At 35.8% G+C, this 17,623-nt stretch overlaps 1 protein-coding gene and 1 pseudogene across 5 annotated transcripts in view; one reads left to right on the plus strand and one right to left on the minus strand.

Annotated features, from left to right (window-relative positions):
* Positions 1–17,117, plus strand: part of PIAS2 (protein inhibitor of activated STAT 2) — a 91,068-nt gene extending 73,951 nt beyond the window's left edge. Inside the window, exons 11-14 of one of the 5 annotated variants that reach the window (XM_061169010.1) lie at positions 721–892; positions 8,878–9,017; positions 13,851–13,888; positions 16,880–17,117. In XM_061169010.1, coding sequence (XP_061024993.1) covers positions 721–892; positions 8,878–9,017; positions 13,851–13,888; positions 16,880–16,906 — 377 coding nt within the window. In that variant the 3' untranslated portion in view covers positions 16,907–17,117. The other 4 variants (XM_061169006.1, XM_061169007.1, XM_061169008.1 and 1 more) reach the window with 4 other exon arrangements.
* On the minus strand, positions 7,505–7,838 carry LOC133075811 (small ribosomal subunit protein eS25-like; annotated as a pseudogene).
* Positions 17,118–17,623: the final 506 nt, after the last annotated feature.

Below are 17,623 nucleotides of genomic sequence, written 5' to 3' on the forward strand. Positions count from 1 at the left end.
TCAAGTAGCATGCATTTTCTACTAAATAGATTGTAGTAGAATGGTGAGTCAACTCACCACTCTTTGAAATGGTGAGTTAACATATCATGTGAGACTGTTGTAGTGGGCAGAAAGGAGAACCTAAGTAGATAGCTGGTAAGAAAAACTTTAAATGTCTGAGTAACTTAAGTGAGATGTTTGGGGTTTTTTCCACTTATCAAGGTGAAAATTTTATCAAGTTCTTGCTTATGGTGTAGAGCTTATATATTCTTTGATATGAGCACCACTGCTTTGCTAGATTGGAAGTATGGTTCTGACTTAACCCTACCACATGTCTGTGAGAATACACAGCCAGTAAAGCTACATACTCTTGTCCATGGCCGGAGACCAGCCCCTTAACTCTGGATGTCTGTCTGTAACATGAGTCCTCAACCTAGGGAGACAGCGTGAGGAGCAGGATCTGTGCAAATCTGTCGGCAGTACTGGGGAGATAACGCGGAGTGTGCCATCTGAAAGAGGCTTTCGATCTTCTCACAAGGCATAGCGCTCACCCTGTCTCCCTAGATAAGCAGTCATTTTATAGACAGATGACTGGAGTTAGAGTTGGTCTCTGTCCGTGGGACAGAGTATGGGCTTTATTGGCTGTGTATTCTCCAGGATGTGCTGCACAGTTAAAACTCTTATGGTTAGAGCTCGTGTTACACCTTTGACGTTTTTTTCACCTCTGTTCCCTACTTGCAGCTGCAGGTGTCCTCAGTAAGCCTTGTTCAGTGACTGTAGCCAATGAGGCAAGCAAGAAGAAAGTGGATGTCATTGACCTAACAATAGAAAGCTCTTCTGATGAAGAGGAAGATCCTCCTGCCAAAAGGAAATGCATCTTTATGTCAGAAACACAAAGCAGCCCAACCAAAGGGTTTGTTAATTTATAGTTCACTATTGTTTATTACACTTGGAACTAACTGTTCTTGGGATAAGTTTGCAAATGTCTCTTTGAGAGTTGCATAACCATATAGGGCTATTTTAATTTGCCTTTTGTTCAGTTGAAATATTTTCAAGTGAGCATGTTGTTTATAGGAAAGCAAATTTTGATGAAGAATATATTCCCATCTTTGGGAAGTGAGAGTTGAAATCTTCTCATGTCTAAATATTTATTTCATATTTGATACTTTTTGTTGTTTTCTTGAATCTATTTGGAAGGAGTAAATTTGGCATCACAGACCAACATGAGGAAGCCGAGTGTGTGGAATTGGGAATCTGACAAGTGTGGGTTCCAATTTTGACACCATTGCTTACTCATTCTGTGATCTTGGATGAAATATTTAACTTGTTTGAGCCTCCTTTTCCTGTTCTGTAAGATGGGGTTAAATAATGCCTACCTCATAAGATTAAATTCAGGTTTCAATAAGATAATGAAAGAGCTCAGCCTCAGTGTCAGCCACATGGTCATTGTCTCAGTAAAAAATTGATTGCCTTCCCTTCTCACCCTCTCCAGGGCAAAATATGGGCTAGTAAATGCAGTCTAGCATTTATTTATGAGTCATCTGGCAGAAGCTGTTGCTGACATATAGTGAGTGACAGGTTTGAGTATTTAGCAATAGGTGCTTCTTAGAGATTTTGGAACCTGCAGGAAAGTAGCAGCGGGTTCTCTTGACATCCATGAGCATATTGTTTCAAACTTGGGTATGCCAGCATTATCTTTTGGCCTCTCATAGCACTTCTTTTCTCTAATAGCTTTATTGGGGTATGATTTATATACCATAAAATTCTCCCATCTTAAGTATTCAATTGCACAGTTCAGTGATTTTAGTAAATTCATAGAGTTGTATAGTCATCATCACAATTCAGTTGTAGAATATACTCAACAGCCAGTAAACGTCTCTCATGTTCATTTGCAGTTAATCCTGATGCACACCCCAAATCTAGGCAACCATTGATCTTCTTTTTATCTCTATAAATTTTCCTTTTCTAGACATTTTATACAAGTGGAGTTATATTCTCGGTGCACTTTTGAAACATTCTTTTTTTATAGTTACTTTTGAAACCAGGAGAATTAAACTTTTTGTGCTGCCTTCTTCACTGTTAAAATGCTTATATTTCCAGATGTGATTTACACATCACAGTAAGGGTGTTTTTTGTTTGTTTGCTTGTTTTTTTTAGTGGAACAGAAAATGAAATAAGTATTTCAAGTGGGATTTTTTTGGGGGGATGTTGATCATTTATTGTTCCTTTCAGACAATTTGCTTGGCACTTCTAGAATTTAAATAATAAAAAATGAAAATGTAATTTTGAAATGTTTACTGAAGTGGAGAACCATGGGAATGAATACTTAGATGTGGTATTTCCAGATTTTACTCTCTAATGAAACCCTTTAGAATATGTTGGAAAAACATATGTTGCACAGTATTATAGTTAGATGGGTTCCTGGCAGGTTGAAGGGTTGTGCATAGTGATATGGACTCATGAGTTACTGTGATCGTAGAGGGTGTCTCTGGTGGCTCGCCATAAGGGTCTACCCTCTATGTGTCCTTTAGCACATTTTTACCAATACTTGATGAGGACTCAGAACTGGAGGAGTGGCATGTACATTGGGTGACAATCTGAAATGAAATGACAATCTGAAATGACTTCAACATCAGGAATCAGGGCAGTTCACACCTGCGGTCACCTACCGTAGAGATAGATGTAAGTCTCCTCATGGAGGTGAAAAAGAAAATAAAAACTAACGTTGTGAGTATAAGGTAGAAATTTTTGACTAAACCAGCAACACATGAAAATTTTGGTTTAAAATGTCTGTAAATTGCAGCTTCCCAGCTCATTCCACAAAGTTGACATAACTCTTAATAACCAAACTAGACTTACGCATTAACAGCCAGAAGAGAAGAACCCATTATGAAACAGGCTCACATTAGGAAGTTCAGTGAAAATTCTGAATTCAGTCTTAGTAAATTATTTAATAATATATTAAAATGGCATCCATTACCACCAAGTAGGGTTTATCTAAGAATGCTTCATTATTAGAAAATATATTGATAAAAATGGATCTTGTCATAGGACAACAAGTCAGCCCTCTATATCCATGGATTCAGGCAACCATGGACCATCACAAATACTTGGGGAAAAATTTTTTTTAAGTTCCAAAAAGCAAAATTTGCTCTTTGCTGCAAGCAACTATTTACATAGCATTTACATTGTATTAGGTATTATAAGGTAATCTAGAGATGATTTAAAGTATATGGGAGGATATGCAAGTACTATACCATTTTATATAAGGGATTTGAGCATCCATGAATTTTGGTATCTGTGGGGGGTGGGAGAGTCCTTGGAACCAATCCCCTGTAGATACCAAGGGATGACTGTATATAGTCATTTTAATAGATGGTGGCATTCCATAAATTAATGGCCATTCCTGATAGAAACTCTTTGAAATGTCAGAATTCACTTAATGGTTTGAAGGGTTCACCACTTGAGCTGATTTGTTCTTAGACTGCATCAACAAACGAAGCAGTGTCCAGGATACTTACGCATGCCAGTTTTGTTCCATTTTAGGCTAGAAAACTTTCACTTAGACCATTTTAATCAGGGCTGTCATCAAGAAGGGTATTAATGAGAGCAGCCAGAGGAGGGAGACAGGATGGTGAATAGTGGAAACATAGCCTGATGGATGAATGGGTCTAAGAATTGAAGCTGTTAAGCCAGGAGAAAAGAATATGTTATAGTTATCTTGTAGTTCTTGAACGGGAGTCATTGATGAACTGGGTTGAGTTTATTCTTTGTTATAACATTTGGCAGATCTAAGTCCAATGGAGGAAAGATACATGGAAAAACTTCCCGTTGGAGTTTTCTGAACACTAAGAAAGTTGATGTTCTGTGCTAAAATCACATTTTCTGTGTTAAGGAAGAGTGGATGCCACCTGTCCAAGTGTCACAGTGGAGACTCATGCTATGGTTATATCATCTCTGTAATCCCTTGCAACTCTTACATTTTTTTCTCCTGGTTTTTGTTCCTGGTCGTTCTGTTCATATCCTCTCTTTTGTGTCAGCATCTAGAAATTTTCTCTGAGGTGTAAGTTTATCATAGGACTTCTTGGTCAATGATAGTAAGCAAATGGGAAATAGAGGAAAAACAGGAAAACTTACTTTAAGTTACAGTCTAAAATTCAGGTGAGCAGTTATTTATTTATTTATTTTTAAGACATTTACGTTCTTATTTATTGATTGATTTATTGATTGATTGATTGCTGTGTTGGGTCTTTGTTTCTGTGCGAGGGCTTTCTCTAGTTGTGGCAAGCGGGGACCACTCTTCATCGCGTTGCGCGGGCCTCTCACTATCGCGGCCTCTCTTGTTGTGGAGCACAGGCTCCAGACGCGCAGGCTCAGTAATTGTGGCTCACGGGCCCAGCTGCTCCGTGGCATGTGGGATCTTCCCAGACCAGGGCTCGAACCCGTGTCCCCTGCATTGGCAGGCAGATTCTCAACCACTGCGCCACCAGGGAAGCCCAGAGCAGTTATTTTTTAAGAGGTATTGTTTTTGAAAAAAATTATTCTTATAAACAATTTTTCAAAGCGTCAAGAAATAAAAAGCATTCTGTTAACACTTTGATGGTAATTCTTCTAACCTCTTTCCCTGCATAGCCTGTCAGAAGAAATTGGCACCTTAATCTAAGACTTTTAGAAAACCTCTGCGATTTTTCTAAATTAAAAGATAATTTTAAATATTATGTCCCTACCCCATGCCTGGGAAATTGAATGACTGCTTGTCATTAATGAGGAGGTATTCTAAAGACAGGAAACAAAGATTAGAAATAGATTAAGAATCATTAGCAAAATTGAATCTTTTAAAATATTTTTATGATCATAAAGTGGGAGCACCCAGTGAATTTCAGGTTTATGGATAAAAATTCAAGTTATTGAATTTTCAGACATGTGAGTTGGGGCCAAGTATGATGAATTCAGTGATCTAGTACACAGTCTAGAATACTAATATTTGCTGTCTAGCAGCATGCCAGCAGTTTACCTTTGTGCTGTGATATTATGGATACAGCTATAAAAATTTATATATGTGCACATACATATTGTACACATAAAGCCTGTGTGTGTATTTGCCTATCCTGTGAGGAGGGAGTAACAAATATTAAAAGTTTTAAAAAATGTTTTTATGATTTTATAGCATCACATACCCACAGTTCCACCAGACATAGCCATTTACATTTCTCCATGGTTCCTATTATTCCGTATCTATAAATACATCTTTTTTTGCATAGGCATTAGAATCATTTACCTTTCTGAATGTGGTCTTTGTGAAGATTCTGATTAAAACAAAAATCTTTCTACCAGTAGGTAATTTGATAATCCTAACAAACGACAAATTTCCTCCATTCTATATAAAGTTGAATTTGTATTAATGGTTACAAGGTTCAGGTAATAGGAATTAACCTACACTAAATAGTTTGATGTTTGCTGAGATTTTAGATGTTGATTTAATAATTTGTACTGTCAGTGGATTGTGACATTTTCATGTGTTGTGATAGCATTTTGTATTGGAGAAACAAGGAATAGTTATTTAATCACTCAAAGTTTCATGTTATGAGAACAGAAGATATGCAGTGGTTAAGAGTTACTGTGGTGACATGTGCATTGGGACATTGACCTTACTCCTCTACAGATGGAAATAAAGGGGCCAGGGTAGGAAAATGAGTTTTATTGTTGTTTTCTATAAATCTGATCCAGGTTGAAAGGTCAGTTCAGGATCAAGACAAAAGACAATCTCCAGCGTGAGATATCAAAAGAAGAGAAGAGGGAGCAAGAGGAAGGCAGCCATTGTCTTTTTCTTGTAAACTTGAAATTTTTCTTTTCGTTTCTTTCAGTGTCAGAGAAAAAGTGACAGATTAAATGTACCTTTAAGTAGGAACTTTTTAAAATAAATGAAATCATATGTATGTGTGTATATTGTATGTGTGTATATATATATGCACACACATATATATGTATATACACACACACACACATATATATATATAGGTCTTCTTCAAAAGCTTGCATTTTAAAAAATATGTATATGATTAAGATATATTAATACTGTGAAACAACCAGAATAATCCGAGCCACTTTTTAAACCCCCTCCTTAGTACTAACATATACCAGTGTCTCCATTCTTTCATTCATTCATTCATTCATTTATGGTTGTGTTGGGTGTTGGTTGCTGCACGCAGGCTTTCTCTAGTTGCGGTGAGCGGGGGCTACTCTTCGTTGTGGTGCGAGGGCTTCTCATTGTGGTGGCTTCTCTTGTTGCTGAGCATGGGCTCTAGGCACGCGGGCTTCAGTAGTTGTGGCTTGCGGGCTCTAGAGCGCAGGCTCAGTAGTTGTGGTGCATGAGCTTAGCTGCTCCGCAGCATGTGGGATCTTCCCGGACCAGGGCTCGAACCCGTGTCCTCTGCATTGGCAGGCGGATTCTTAACCACTGCGCCACCAGGGAAGTCCCTGTCTTTTTCCTTCTTATCCCCATCCCCCATCCCCCAATTTCTGATACACATTCCTGTGTGGGAGGTAGGATCATTTGTAATTTGAAAACACTTTCGGTGATTTTCTGTTCTACTTTCATCGTTGTAGAGGACCAGTGTCTTCAAACCTCCAGAAAAAGATGTGCTTTAATATAACATACGTACTTGAGCTCATCTCAGGTTTTCTCTTTCCCCCTCTGGAGTCTACCTTTGTGGTTTTAGGTTGACAGGTAACACTGGAGGCCAAGAAACCTTCCGATTCTAACCGAGGCAGGTTGCTCTTTTTGTCCATCTTCATCTACATCTGGAAAATGTGTTGTGAAATACGAGGCTTATGTTACCGTCTCAAGCATGTTATATTTCCTTTGCCTCCCAAATGGATCAGTTTAAGATTCCTGAACTCTGACCTATGTTATTTATTTGCTTTTCTGAGACTAGCAGTTGCCAGCACAGCCATGTGTGTCCTCTCAAGAGGACTTCATTTTCCTCCTTTCCAACAACATCTGTATTTTTGACAAATAGTACAGAATAACAGCTAGACAAGAGCCTCATGTTATAATGCAAACTGGTTTTAGAGGGACTCCAGTGTCTAAATAGGTGGTGATTATTTAAGTGGTTTGAGATTTTTAATTGAGGTTATGAAATAGTTTTGTCAGTTGTTTAGAGTATGAAGAATGTCATGCAAATATGTCATCATTTCTTATTACTAGTATTTAATAATCTGAGCAATAACAGGAAGTTTCAACCAAGGGAAAGGACATCTAGAGGTCCTACTTGTCATCTCAGTCTAACTTTGGTGGTTGTACTGTTTCTGTCAGTTGTGCTTCATCTTTGTAGTGGTCCCTTCCAGCTACAGAGCTCTGTGCCTCTCTCATTAAGCTCACAGTAATTTACTGGCAGCGCTTTGGAATGCTGACCTTAATGTCCTAATGATCTAATGTCCCTGTGTCCCTGTCCCCCACCCTCCTTTTTTTTTTTTTTAGTTTAGTAGAGTTTTATTTTTCAAAATGTACAGTGGTGGGACCTGTTTATGCATCTTTACTGGCAGCTGGGGCATCTCCACCTTTGGTGTTTCTGGTATAAATTATTTGAACTCTGTGCTTTGAAACCGGTTTAATGGGTCCTTTACTAAGCAGCTCCTGAAGGTCTGCCCTGGCCAGGGAACTGTGAATCTTCAGTCTCTCAAAGACAACAGCTGGGGTTTTGAGCTTATAGTCAGGAACTTCCTTACAGAGTTTGTCTTATGTGGCTTTGTCAAACAAGACTAGGTTATTGAGCTTGTCCCACATTTTGCCTTTGGTCTTTGTCTTTCTTGGCTGACTTTCCGACATCTATCTTTTTCTTGTCATCCTTGTGTGGCATCGCAGAGCTCGGAGAGCAGGTGCTACCACTGCAGCCTCACTAAGATGCTGCACAAAAAGATGGCCACCATCAGCCAGAGGGTCCGTAACATTGCTTAGTTTCTTGTATATATTCAAGGTGTTTTCTTGAGAACTTCTAATTGTTTACCCTGGACTAAGATAAAATGAAGGTTAAGTAGGAAGAATGCAAAATCATCTCTCTTTTTTCCTGAACTTTTTCAAAAATATGTTTAACTATACTGCTTCTTAAAATTATAAAGTTATTATTATTATATATATAGTGTGTATACATACATGTATAAATACCAGTAATAAAGTGTATCTTAAGTGTATTTAATTTGTGTTTTTCGTAGCATGAACAGCGAATTTCAAAGTCGTAAGCCCTCTTGGAAGAGTAGATGGTATCATGGTAGCCAGTGTTTTTATTTCTGGATATTATGTCTTAAATCCTGAGTAGTTGTCTTATTCTAATTTCTGATTGCTGCCTGTTGTTATCAGGCTGGCTGGCTTTAGGACTGGCTATCTTTGCTCGGGTGATTCCCAGATAAGATCGCTAATAATTAATACAATTCACGTTACAATGGAAGAAATCATGCTTGAGCTATAGTAAGTATAAGCTTCACTCATAAAGGTACCCTGATTTTAATAAAATCTTAGGAGACTTCTATTTTATTTCTAAGTTTCTTCATATATAAAATTACTAATATTCACATACATGTTACACATACATTAATAAAATCATTATGTAGAGTATATTCCTGTTTGTGGATCAAAGTTTTATGTATTGCTCCAGCACTGTCCATTATGTTTTAATGCCACCTTGCTCTTATGTCACAGCTGCTGTTGAAAGCCAACATATGTTCATGTTAAAGTGAAGACTGTTATGAAAGAGGAGAGTGAGTGGAGTACTGTGTAGTGAGTAGCTGCCATATAGTTGTTTGGAAACTTAGTGAACTTACGACTGACAATGCCCAGTGGTACAGCCCTTCTCTCCTGTGAACTAACAGCCAGATTGTAATTTCCCATGCTATTTAAAACAGGGTTCTCATGTATCAGCCATCTTCTGTAAGGGTGCCCAGTGTGACTTCGGTTGATCCTGCTGCTATTCCGCCTTCATTAACAGACTACTCAGTACCATTCCACCACACGCCAATATCAAGCATGTCATCAGATTTGCCAGGTATGTGAAGAGTTGTTTTGTTTTTTTATCAAGTTTTACCATTTATTTTTTATCTTAATCTGTGGAGCAAATATAATTTAAATATCTTAAATAGAAATGCTAAGGAAATTGCTAAGGAAAGGCTTCCTGTAAAAGTAGTATCTGTTTTAAATATATCACATTCAGTTCCTATCATTTTAACTACAGAGCAATCTGTAGATTTTGATGAGAGGAAATACAGTAGGAAAATTTTACAGAATTTATTCTTCCTCATAGAGAATTTGTACTCGGAGACTCTTTCTTGGTTTATCATGGAAGCTTCACAGGTTAGGGAGAATGTTTTCTCATACTTTTTTTAGTAGCCCATCACTTCTTGGTATCCCATCACAACTTCAGAATATACTGGTGTACTGTGAGGTCAGTGTTGCCTACCAGCTTTACCCTGTAAAAGTAGGATCTACCTGCTGTTTCCCTAGAACTCTGCTTAATATTGAGGGATATCTTTTATATGTATGTTAACAGTTAAAAGCTTCAAGGCTGCTTGAATTACCTTAGTACCAAGATGTATGCAACCAAGACCATATTACAAAGTTAAAGCTTTTTCCTCCCTCCCTCTTTTTCCCTCCCTACATAGCCATTGTTTTTGCAGACATTTTTTGGTCGATCAAATTTGAGCAAGTTAGTACCAGTGACTCTTAAATTCATGACTTCCCTTCTCTCTGAAGGGCCCTTTTAGTGGAATACAGTCACCTCTTCCTGTTATTAATTTTCTGGATTTAGGAAATTAATTTTGACCTATGATTTATTCTTCTTGCCCCTCTTAGTAAGGTCTTTATTTTAAGCACAATGTATATTCTGTTGGACAAAGTTTGTGTTGTTGAAAAAGTTGATAGTTGTGTACTCTGCCCCAGTGTAATTTTGTCACTTGAAATTTGTTCAGCATTTATTCAGTTTGAATAAAATTTAATGGAAAAGAGTAGACTAAAAATAGTATCCATCAAAAAAAATGTTAAGTACCTTTTGCTTCTTAAATGTGTTTACTCCACATGTACTTTGGGAATTGGTATTTTAAAAAATTGTTTGTAAACCCAGCTAGCACCAATTATAGAGTATTTGTTGATACAAAGCTTGATGCTGAGTTACAGGTGAGGTTTCATGGTCCTAAGAAAGATGGAAAGTCAGAGAGTCTTAATTCCTTACTGCCATGTTTTGCTTTAACTGTGGCTAGTTTCAAATGAAGTTGAAGAGTGTCCACATGTCATCTTAGTATGTGTTACAAACAAGCATTCCAGAAGGATTTGTTTCCTAAAGATCTTGAATTAAAAATCCTGAAAAAAGATAATGAACGTTCTCTGTTTTTACTAAGTGACTCTGGCCATTTAGCAATAGAACAGGTACAATGTACAAATCACTTGCCCTGTTAGTTTTTGAATTATGTGAGTTTGGATGAATTTTTAATTTCAGGGAATTTATATTATTTCAAAATTTGGGCATAAAGTCAGCCTATTTACTTTATAAAATGTACAGATTTGAGAAAAACAGTAAAATATGTTAACTGTGTATTTCATAAAATGCATTTCAAGCTGACATTAAGGAACTAAGACTAATATCCAGGGCTGATATTTAGACAATATAAGCCAATATAGTGATACTGATTATTAAAATGTTGAAAGACTTTCTTATCAGTTGATAAACAGAATAGAATAGGAACTGTTGTACTTTAGAAGAGTTACCAGTTTACCATCATCTATGAATTATGTAGCAGTTACTACATCTAAATAGTTTAGTTTTTACTTTGGTTTTACTGTTAATATGCTCTTTTGTAATTAGTAATTACTTTGGGGATTTTTTGTGCATAATTTTTATGTAATTAGTACTGTACAGTTTTGATATTTATAAGTTTAATAATTTATAATAAAATATTAAATAGAACACCAAGAATAGAGAGATGACAAACTTTTAATACATTTCTTAACATTCCTTTTAAACATCATAAACATGAATCTTCTGAATCTGCAGGAGAACAAAGAAGAAATGATATTAATAATGAACTGCAGCTTGGAGCATCTTCTGATACTGTGCAACAGTGAATGCAAAATAAAACATAATTTGTATTTATGGAATGGAAAACAGCTTGATTATTTCATGAAAAAATATGACTGCCTTATTATTGCTAGTGCCATATTTGTCAGGTGGGAATAGTGCTCAAAAGTTGTATCATTAAAATTTGAAAGTGCTAAACATTTACATATTTAATCATGTAGGAGTTATGTTTTGTTAAAGTTCATGGCTCAAGTAAGGAGAATGTGTTGTTATTAATAAGACATACAGATTCAGTTTCACATGAAGAAGCATTTAAAATCTAAAACAACAATTTTATCAGTATTGACAAAAGCATTTAGAATGTACCATCAGAATTTTTAACACTACCTGCTTTTTAGTTAAAGATAATTGAGCATTTTCAACTGTGAAATACTTAGGAGGGCCTAAAAATACGTCAGTACAACATATCATTGCAGTTCAAACTTATGGTGAAATAAGAAAACAGCATTTTACTAAACTTACAAAATAAGGCAATAACGTTTAATCACTGTTCATGAAACTTCATCTATTTCATGTAAGAGTTTTAATAGTCTGTACTTACAAAGTAGAATTGCAAGACATTGTTGATAATCATTTTTTAATAGGAGGAATAACATCTGAAATACTATATCGAACTTCAGTGTTACTGTTTGAGAAAAATGGTTTCAGTGAGAAATATTTACATTAAAAACATTATTGAATTTTGTGTAGACAGCATCTGTGTAATGCTAGGGAGACAATGGGTTTCAACCAAAATTTCAGAAAAATTTCTAGACATTTTATTATGGCATTGTATAAGTTACCATATTCAATTATCCCTGGATGAGGTATCAAAAGATATAGATCAAACAAATCTCTTAAAATGTTTTATCAATAGACTATATATCTACGAGCACACATGAAATAATCATCAAAGAGAATTGCAGTACATCTGAAGAGATGGGAATTGAAATAATGACAATATGGAGACACATGGCACCTCGATGGGCAGTCTCCAGTGCTAGAACTGCAAAAACAGCTTGAAAATTATATCAAGCCTGTGTATTTATTTAAACTGAAGTTATGAAATGGGAATAAACATTTAGAAAATGAGCATTTTGAGTGATTTGGCTTCAATACACAATATTCCAACAGAAATAGCAATACTTTCTGTAGCTTTCTAAAGAAATTTCGTTATTCAAATGGACTGAGTGATTCAACAAACATTAAAAGTGAATATTTGAAATTAAATAAGCTTTTAAAAGCAGAAGTTATTATATAAATAATGTTATATACCATTTGAAGCAAAACAAAATTAATAAAATTAAGCCAATTAAATGATATGCAAATAAACTCTTTTTGTGACGTAGTCCATAATAGAAATGTTGAATGTATAAAACTCTCAGAAGGTATTATAAGGGCTAGACAAATTTTGAATTACTGTTCAGCTGAAGCAGAGAGAGGATGTACCGGACAGTATCATTAGTGTGAAGAGAAACTCTTTGCTTATTGAGATATGTCACCTACTTAGTATCAATTTAATGGGAAACTCCTTGGAAAAGTTTGTTGTGATTCCAGTGTCCGCTCAAACCTTGCTGTATCATATAGCTAGTGATAGGCATATGAAATGAAAAATATCAGCAGTTTTCAAAAATGCTTTAGAAAGTAAATGACTTCTTTCAAATGATTGGTGCTACAGCTTGTATTACCCGATAAGTATTTTTATCATACCCTTATTTAGAGATTATAAGGGAATAAATATACTTTAACATTTTGATTTATAAATTATTCATACTGGTTATTAAATATTTTAAATATCATTTCCCACTAATATTCTCTCTTTAGAGTAACAGTCTAGTATTAGAGTACACTCTGTATGATTATTATACTTGAGGTGACATTGAATACCAGCATATAAAAATTCATAGAATGAATAGAAATTGGCCTGTCTTAGTAACCTACACCTAGTATGTGATTTTTTTTTTTTAATGTTTTGAAATTTAGTCTAACAGAGGTCTATGGGGACTGACCTTGAAGTTTATTGCTAGATTTTTCAGACCTGAAATTTTTTATTATTTATTGTTATAACTTTAATATTTCAAAATGGTATTACTGGGCAACCTTTTACCACATTTCTATTTCTAAAGCATAATTGGAGAATCCCAAAGTTTTGGTTTAGAAAACTGCATTAGCTTATAACCCAGCACACCTTGGTAAGATTTAGCTTGTTAGTGAGCAGCAGTTAGCAAGTGCTTGCTTTGTGCAGCACGTTGAACTGTGTACTACTACTCTTGTTGCGGGAACGGGGGAACAGAGAGCTGTCCATGAAATAGACATTTATCTGTCTAAGAAGTGATATTTTAGATGAAGCTCAGTGTGGTGTATTTCTAAAAAAATAAATGTGAAGTATCTTAAGAGTCTTAAGTATGTTTTTTTAATGGTCCGAATCCAGATCATCATCTTTTCATTTTATTGCTTCTCATTCTGCTAAGTAATAAAGGGGGAAAGTTTGCTTTGACTAGTCCTATTTATCTGAAAAATTTTGGACTGCCCTCTTTAAGTCTCTGGGAGGCAGTTTTTCTAGTTGTTTTGTTAGGAAATATGTTCATTTTTGGGTTTTATCCACATAAATATCCTGAAATATCCTGATCGTGGTATAGACCTTCCCTATGGCAGAATGGTAAGACCTTAACCCAAATGTTTTATGACTTAAGATAAATAAAAAATGATTTAGGGAAATAATTCTTGTCTCCAACATATGAGACAACTATTAACAGAACATTTTTGTTTTAGGTTTGGATTTTCTTTCCCTTATTCCAGTTGATCCCCAGGTATGTATCCTGAATTTAAGCAACTAATTTGTATTTGATTGTTGGTTGTGTCATACTAACTAAAAATGACCAGTTGCATAAAATCAGGACAGTCAACTCTCAGTTACTTAAATTGATGGAAAGGAAGTACTATATAAATATTTCACAATTTTACTTGGAGGGATGAAGTTGCTAGTTCTCAGTTTATGATATTTTGGCCTTTAATACTGGAATTTTAAATTATATTTTATTTCGTTTAATATAATCAGTTGGCATTTCTTACGAGCATTTGAGTGATTAAAATGAGGGGAAGCAGTGCTAGATGACTCGAAGTTAAAACCTTATAGAGATAGGTTGTAAAACACTTGCTCTATACATAGAAAATAGCTGAAGCTGATTAAACAGACTGAATCATTGGCTTGATTCTTCCTTGTTTTTAAAGGCAACCAGATTCAGACTTTGGAGATTCCCTAATCTAAACTTGCTATAAACCAGTCATTCCTGTTTTCTTTGTCAGAGATAAGAAACTCTAGTATCCCAGCGTCCCAACATGAAGACCTTGCAATGAGCGTGGACTCCACTGATAAGGCTTATAGCAGAGGCAGAGCAGAGGAGGAAAAGGCATGGGAAAAGCTGAAGGGAAAAGCAAAACAGAGAAAGAGACTTTGAGAGAAGTGTTGAGAGTAGGGAGGGATAGAGGACGAACCATGATCCACTGCTTCGTAGGCTGCTCAGAATCAGCTAACCACAGGTCTTGTATCAGCTTCCTGGTTCAGTACTCTGTATTTGATCACATAAACAGCACTGGAAATTTGGGCCCAAGGTAACAGGCACAGAATGAGGAGTTTCTTCTTCTTACCCTGAGTTGACTTTGTTACATCAGTAGATTCTATAGCAAAATATCTATCTGTTTTTTTAGGAAATAGATTCTTCAGGCTTAAAGTATTACTGTTTTTAATGTGAATCATCCTTTTTTAAAAAACGATCTTGGAACCTAGAGGATTTTGATCTTATAGGGCTATTTAGCATGCTTGGTGTCAGGCTAACTTGTTGCTAAGCCAAATGAAGGGTGAGGTTGTGCTTTCAGTTTTCCTTGAATCCTTAGATTTGTTCTACTTTACCTCCACATTGCCCCCTTAATCCCTGTTATCCTTATGCAGATGTGTTCAAATTACACATAAAGGCTACAGAGTTAGATTGGCTGTAACCTGAGTATTGTAAGATTTCAAGATGTAGAGGCTATTGATAGCAGGACTGTAGTATCTAGCATTCATTATACAAATGAAGAAGAGTACCTTTTTACTCCTAGGTGGTCAAAAACTGCCTCAGAGGTAGTAGAAATAAAATGTTAAGTTTCTGGGCTTTTTCCAGATTCTTGGCTCAATTTTAGTGGAAAGTTAGAAATTGATTTTAAAGAAGTTTAATACCTGACAATGCAACTCTCTTTAGAGGTTCTTAGAAGCTCTTTAAGAACTCCCCTTGAATGTCTTTGTGCCTGGCATTCGTTTTGTTGATGAACCAAGACAATTGTCCATCCTAAACATTAAGTTACTTTTTTAAAAGGCCCCCTGAATTTTAGTTGTTGCCCTTCCACTGACTGGCAGCCTTAAACCTGGGGCTGTTGTTCCCATTTTATGATCTTTCTGAAGATCATGTAGTCTAAACAACTTCAGTTTTAAATTTCTGTTCTTAATATCTCTGATGATAGGCTGAATAATATATAGAATTGATAATATTGATCAGATATCCTTACTGATCTTCTTTCATAACAGTCAATCTAAACACAGACTTAGGACCTCTCCTCTTGTAATGTATACTGGACCTCGCTTATCTCACTCAAGTCAGTGCAGTTGTCTCTCACATAAAATATTCTATGGTGATATAAAATAAAGCTTTTAGCTCTTGTCTCTCTCTGTTCCTCCAGGTCAATATTAGAGTACTAAACTCAGGTTGGAATTAGTTTGGGAATCAGCAACTAAGATGTTAAAGAAACCAGAAATTTGAACAGTTGGAAGGGGGTGTCAAGCAAGCATCTCAAAGGAAATTAGATTAGATTAGATTTCCTTTAAGATTTATTCCAAAATTTTGTGAGTACCTGAGATAACTCTTTCTGAGCATCCCGTGGTAGTTAGCTACCAAGTTTCTATATTAGTCTCTATATTAGAATGTATGCTATCTTCTAATTACACAGGTACTGTTACATGTATGTACAAAGGAGTCAGATGCTGCCTTCCCGCTGATCAGTCTTAACATTATTCCTTAAGGGTCTGAGTAATACTAAATTTTGAGAGAATTATTGAATTAGCATTTTTCTTAACACCATTAAAAACAAGTTTATTAGCCTTTTACAGTGTGTTTTAAATCTGGTATAAATACATTTAGTGAGCAAATTCTTTTTGAGATTAAGTATGAGTCATAATTTTGGGGCCAATATTCAGTATTAAATAACTTCAGTTATTGTTGACATTTTTGTACTACTACATATTTGGTCACAAATTCTGTAAGTTTTGAGACAATCAGGAATATGCTGCACTCACAAAATAATGTAAAATGTTAAATTCATGCCACCTTCCATCCAAAGATGTGAAGTTTTGAGAAATTTTTAAGTCCCACTGAGATTTAAATATGTGGCTATCACTTGTGCATATCTAACAATTTCTAGTCTCTATATTTAAAATCAATGTAGCCTCTTCCTCATCGGCATCATTGTTTGTTTCAAGCAGTACTGTCCTCCTATGTTTTTGGATAGTCTCACCTCACCCTTAACAGCAAGCAGTACGTCTGTCACCACCACCAGCCCCCATGAAAGCAGTACTCATGTTAGTTCATCCAGCAGCAGGAGTGAGACAGGGGTCATAACCAGCAGTGGAAGTAACATTCCTGACATCATCTCATTGGACTAAAGGAGGACTCACTCGATTCTAGGAATCATTCATTAAAACTGCTCTTTCTTGGATCTCTGGTCCGTGGAAGCTATTTTTTTGGTAACGATTACTTTGATATTTATTGAAGTGTCAAATGGATTCTTTTGCCTTCTGAGAGATGAACACAGATGACTGCAGCAAGAACCACATGACATGCAAGGATTTTTCTTATGCTGTACTCTGAGCATCAGATACATTCAGCTGTAACTGCATCTTCTTGAGAGATGGATTTCAATTTCATATGATACTGGTTGGATTCTACAAATCAGTTAAAATTTTTTTTGTTGTAATAAACAGCAATAAAGTTATGTAAATATTCAAGTAAACTTTTTTCTAATTAAAAAAAGATGTAATCAATGATTCTGAAATGACAAGTTTTGTTTAATCTGATGTGAAGGAAAAATATATGGAAAGAAGTTACGTTTGCCGAATGAGTCCTTTCCATGGAGATTTGTTCTATTTCGTTGAAGTAATGAAGTCTTGATAAGTGGCCAAAGCTTGGGTTCCACTTTTCTTCCTGCAGTTCCACTTTTCTCCCTGATTCCATCAAAGAAAAATGGCCTTTGTGTTAAGCATTTTCCCCTGGTTGTTGTTTACACTTTGGTATTGTGTGCTGATGAATGCAGAGTGAAGTTCTGGGATTTGGCTGTTCTTTATTAGTGATTGTGTTGAAGAAATCCTATGCAGAGTCTGCCCTGACGTAATGTGTGTTATTTTGGTAATCGTACATTCTTATTCTAGAGGTTTCTATAAACTGGGGGCTTACCTTCTCAAAAAAAAATTCTCTGCAGCCGTCAAATGAAATGTTTTTAGATTAAGGTGTAGGCTGGAA

Source organism: Eubalaena glacialis, chromosome 15 (genome assembly GCF_028564815.1).
Source record: "Eubalaena glacialis isolate mEubGla1 chromosome 15, mEubGla1.1.hap2.+ XY, whole genome shotgun sequence".
In the NCBI taxonomy this organism is placed as follows: Eukaryota; Metazoa; Chordata; class Mammalia; order Artiodactyla; family Balaenidae; genus Eubalaena; species Eubalaena glacialis.